The 4905-nt window shown below is 55.6% G+C and overlaps 1 protein-coding gene across 1 annotated transcript; it reads right to left on the bottom strand.

Annotated features, from left to right (window-relative positions):
• Positions 1–857: 857 nt before the first annotated feature.
• Positions 858–3527, bottom strand: LOC144338457 (heat shock transcription factor, X-linked-like). The gene is given in 3 exon segments (XM_077988056.1): positions 858–1290; positions 1293–1962; positions 2798–3527. Coding segments are annotated over 3 exon segments (1269 nt in total). The 5' UTR covers positions 3362–3527; the 3' UTR covers positions 858–1255.
• Between the last annotated feature and the right edge of the window lie 1378 nt (positions 3528–4905).

The raw sequence follows: 4905 nt of genomic DNA, 5'->3' as shown, positions 1-4905 counted from the left end.
GGAAGGAAGGAAGGAAGGAAGGAAAAAAAACAAGAAAGAAAAAGTGGGGGCGGCCGGGCGCGGTGGCTCAAGCCTGTAATCCCAGCACTTTGGGAGGCCGAGACGGGTGGATCACGAGGTCAGGAGATCGAGACCATCCTGGCTAACGCGGTGAAACCCCGTCTCTACTAAAAAAAATACAAAAAACTAGCCGGGCGATGTGGCGGACGCCTGTAGTCCCAGCTACTCGGGAGGCTGAGGCAGGAGAATGGCGTGAACCCAGGAGGCGGAGCTTGCAGTGAGCTGAGATCCGGCCACTGCACTCCAGCCTGGGCGACAGAGCGAGACTCCGTCTCAAAAAAAGAAAAAGTGGGGGCGTAGTGGGGGAATCAAGGAAGGAAGTAAAAAACCCCACCGGCTCCAGTACAGACATAAAAGCCAAACGTAAATCCTGTCCACCAGACACTAATGAGCACCCTCTAAACCGTAAACCCGTAGGACTCCTTGGTGGCATCTGTGACCTCCGCAAGTAACAAGGGCACTTTTTAACCCAATGACAAAGCCAGACGTGATCTCATCTGTGTGTAAAGTGAAGATCCTGTTATATAAAGGCACCGCCACGACAAGGTATGGCCAGCAACACAGTGACATTGTGAACCCTCGGCCATCAATGCTAGCACCACAATTGGCACTCAGCAAGCAGCTCCAGGTAATTTTTTTTTCTTTTTGAGACGGAATCTCCCTCTGTCGCCCAGGCTGGAGTGCAGTGGCGCGATCTCGTCTCGCTACAAGCTCCGCCTCCCGGGTTCACGCCATTCTCCTGCCTCAGCCTCCTGAGTAGCTGGGACTACCTGCGCCTGCCACTACGCCCGGGTAAGTTTTTGTATTTTTAGTAGAGACAGGGTTTCACCGTGTTAGCCAGGATGGTCTCGATCTCCTGACCTGTGATCCTGCCGCCTCGGCCTCCCAAAGTGCTGGGATTACAGGCGTGAGCCACCGCACCTGGCCAGCTCCAGGTAATTTTTAATGAGCAGAGGCAGGATGTCTGTGGGGCTTCCTAAAACCCAGCACCTGCTCGAGTATCTCCTGGGCATTTTTCCAGGGAGGTGTGTTAGGCTGAAGTCTTTATCATGCAAGCCAAAGATGTCGGAGGGGGTACTCGACTGCAAAGAAACAAAAAGGACGGAGACCATGAAGACTCTTTTGTGCAGTCAGAAAATTACTCATTTTGTGACACATTTATTGACCGGCACATATTCTGCCCAAATGCTCGCCTCTATGTGCGCTGGTCTGCGTAGTCTGGGTATGCCTGGGGCCATCGCTAGCTGGCATGTACTGTGATGTGCGGTGGCTGTGGGGGCAATGGTGGTGCAGAGCTAGGGGATGGGGGAACATGGCCATGGAGACAACAGGCTGTGCAGCCCCAGCAGCCACTAGGGTCACCGGCACCCAGAGATGGCAAAAGGGCAGCATGCCAGGCGCAGGAAGTCCTGTGGTCTCCATGGCAAGGGTACTGGGGGACGCTGTGGGAAGGGCCACCACAGGCCTGTAAGAATTCATCTGGGTGGGAGATCCGGGGACAGAGAGGAATGGCTGCGCTGCAGGCCCAGGGACAGCGGCCACCGGAGTGACGTGAGCCTGGCTGCCCTCTGACCACTCGCCGGCCGGCTGGGTCACTGGAGTGTTGTCACTTGCCATGGCGGGATCGGGCACCATCACAGGACTTGCTGGTAGAGCAGAGACACTTCTGATTTGGGTGTTGGGACCCACCGCTTCCTGGTGTTGCGGTGTGACCTGATCATTCTCATTCGGAGATGTGTGATCTTGTTGCTCAGTGTCTGCTGGTGCCAGACAGGATCCACCAGCTTCTGGCTTGTCCTCCTCCTGATGTCCTGGTGCAGACTTGACGCCCACTCTTCTCTTCATCCTCACGAGGAGGTGAGGGGAGTCTCTTTGAAAGTAGGGATGGCAGTAGAACTCTAACTATGAGTCAAAGTTTAAATAAAGAAAAGGAAACTGCAAGTCACAAGGATGAACTGCAACTCCCAACCATCTACGCCCCTGTGCAAGAGAACTCTACTGGCCCAGGAGGACTTTCTGGAAAAGGTCCCAGTCCCCAAAGGAAGCTGGGGACTCGCGTTCGCATCATCAAGGTTTACCAATTTGTGGCGGGCCTTTCCGTCTTGGAAAAAGCCTCAAAATGGCAGATTAGGGTGGCCACGGCCGGCGGAAAGGGTCTTTGAAGTTGCAGACCAGGAGGGAAGATGATTCTGGGCCTCCCCCACAGTGTCAGCTGGCAACAGAATGCACCCCGGCTGGGCTGGAGGTCCTGGGCACTGGCTCTTCCACAGCAGGGGCCCCACCTACCAAGGGCAGCAGGAGCGTCTGCACCTCCTGTGCCAGGCGCCCTTCAGCGCTTCAACTTGAGCACTTCTCCGACACCAGCTAGGGTGATAGTGGTACAAATACCAGACTCCCCTGGCCTGCTCACCTCACAGGGTAAAGCGCTATGGAGTCAGGGGGACACAGCAACCACCAGAGGACATGGCTGGTCCCGGGTAGGAGGACATGCAGATACGGCTACTTAGCACCTGTGATATTTTACACACTCCAGAGGGGCCGGCACCATCCTCAGCCCTCTCCCCACATTCACTCTTAGTTCATGTCACCTCCACCCAGAGGGAGACATAGGCCCACAGTGATGGCCCCACACCCTGCCTGAGGTCGCCCACTTCCCAGGAGGCAGTCCTGGGACTTCCACCTGACCGGGACCCAGAGCCCACAGACTTAACACCTCCAGAGGCTTGTCGTTCATTACCTTATTCAAGATGGAGACCGGCCTTTGTGCGGGGAAAACGTGGGTGAGGGTCCTGAAAGAGCATTGACGCCGTTTTCGGAAGCCATACAAGTTTAGCTGGCGGAAGAAGCTCTTTATTGAATCCGTGGCAAACACTTTGTGTGTGACGTCCCTTTCGAGAATCTCCTTTTCAAAGAGTTTTTGATTGATCACTATAGAAGCCCCTCCTTCATCCCACCAGATGGATGAAAACTGATTGCTGCTGACCAGTCTCCACAGTTTCTGCGGAAAAGGGAGGGAGAGGAGATTGTCTTCTCCCTGGGGCGGGATGTCACCATCAGGGCGCGGCCTTCTGAACGAAGCCTCCTCGGCCAGAGCTTGGAAAGCGATTTCTTCTGTCAGCAGCCTGAAGTTAGGGCTCCCAGTGGACACTGGGTCATCCCAGGCAGGGGAAGGATCTGCTGGGTGAAGGTAGGTCTCTGAGTGCAACTGGGGAGGAAAAGGCACCCTGTCCAAGCCATGACCCTGTCCTCTCGAATTTCTTTCTTCACAGAGAGCCACACTCAGTGATGGCTTGTCCTCCATCTGGCAAACTTGCTAGTGCAGTGTGGCCAGCAGCACCCCTTGGCAGTCATGTAACCAGCCCCACGACATCACAAACGGGCTCTGACTGCTGGGGGGATGACATCTCCACAAACCCAGCAAGTTATGTAATAAAGGGCCAAGGCAGACAAGTAGCTGCCCATCTGCACGTGCACATTCTAGTCCTCACAGTCATTTCAATGGGAAAGACGACACTAGTACACAGGGGTGTCGAGGGGCCCTGCCACACCTTAGGTGCAGACCTGGAGCGGTCCCCTTGTCCCAGAGCTCCTGAGCCAGGCAGAACCACAGCAAAGCCCTGGCTCAGGAAGGTCAGAGCTCACCGTCTGAGTCATGAGCCCACAGACACCAGCACGACTGACCCTTTGAAGCACAGAATAAAGGGTAGGATGGTGCCCACAGGTCAGGCTGTAGCCACGCCCCCCTTTCTACCCTGTCCTAACCAGCGGCAGCAATGTGCTCCATACAGATCCACCTAACACACCCCCACTGTCGGTCCCCAGCACGCAGATGCCCGAAGGCCACTTACGCAAATGGCTTAGCTGACTGCCCCACCAGCGTCGCCATGCAGTCCAGTGGTGAGTCGGAGGCTGCCTTCTTCCCGCCTCTCCTTGGCCTGCATGTGTCCCCCCACCAAGCAGAGACACTCTTCTACACCCCGGGTCTCTGCGGTCACATCGTGGTGGGGCATGCAGCTGTTGGCCTTCGAGCATGTCTTGTTTTCCTTGGCCAGTGTCTCCAGAGAAACGCACGTGGGTTTGTGCCCAGAGGTCCATCTCTGCAACAGTTGTTCCTTTGGGATGTGATGCTAGGAGGTCACGGGAGCGGCGTCCCTCCAAAGCAGTGTCTGTGTCACACACTGTCCCCACACACAGGGCCACCTCTCTACAGATTCCCCTGACTCATTTCTGGGCAAAGAGCTCAGGGACCTTCCAGAGACTTCCACAAACCAGTGATGCCTCCACGCTTGAGACATCCTGACCCCAGGGCCCAAGACGCACTGGCTTAGGGGGTGACGGTGAGGGGTCTGCAAACAGACTGCTGATGCTGGTGTCTCGACCCGGCCGCTGCCAAGCTGTGTGACTTGGGCACGTCACTTCACCTCTCTCAGCCTCTGTCTCCTCCTGGGGATAAGAGTAGTAGCACCTGCTTCCCAGGGCTGTGAGGATCCAGTGGGACGAATAGGAACTAGCAAGGCACCTGGCAGTTGGGTCATAGCTACTGTTGTCACTTCACAAGGCATTTTCTTGAACAGCAAGTCGGAAATCTCATGAGCCTAAGGCAGAATCCACCTGTGGCCTCTGGTTACAACCCACAGGACTGAAAATCCTTCCAGCCACAGCAACTGGTGGATTTCCTCATCAATTGCCGCAAGTCATGAGCTCAACCCCACTTGAGTTTCAGTTCAGGCAGAACTCTAGAGACAGCTAGGGCTAGCTAGACAGCAATTGCAGAGCCTTTTGTTGCAGCATGAGCAGTCCTCAGCTGTTGACATGACTGGGGAGCAAACGAGGGCCAGCAGCAGT

This window comes from Macaca mulatta, chromosome X (genome assembly GCF_049350105.2).
Source record: "Macaca mulatta isolate MMU2019108-1 chromosome X, T2T-MMU8v2.0, whole genome shotgun sequence".
Lineage (NCBI taxonomy): Eukaryota > Metazoa > Chordata > Mammalia > Primates > Cercopithecidae > Macaca > Macaca mulatta.
Note: the sequence above shows the minus strand (reverse complement) of the source record. Positions and strands in the feature narration are given on the sequence as shown.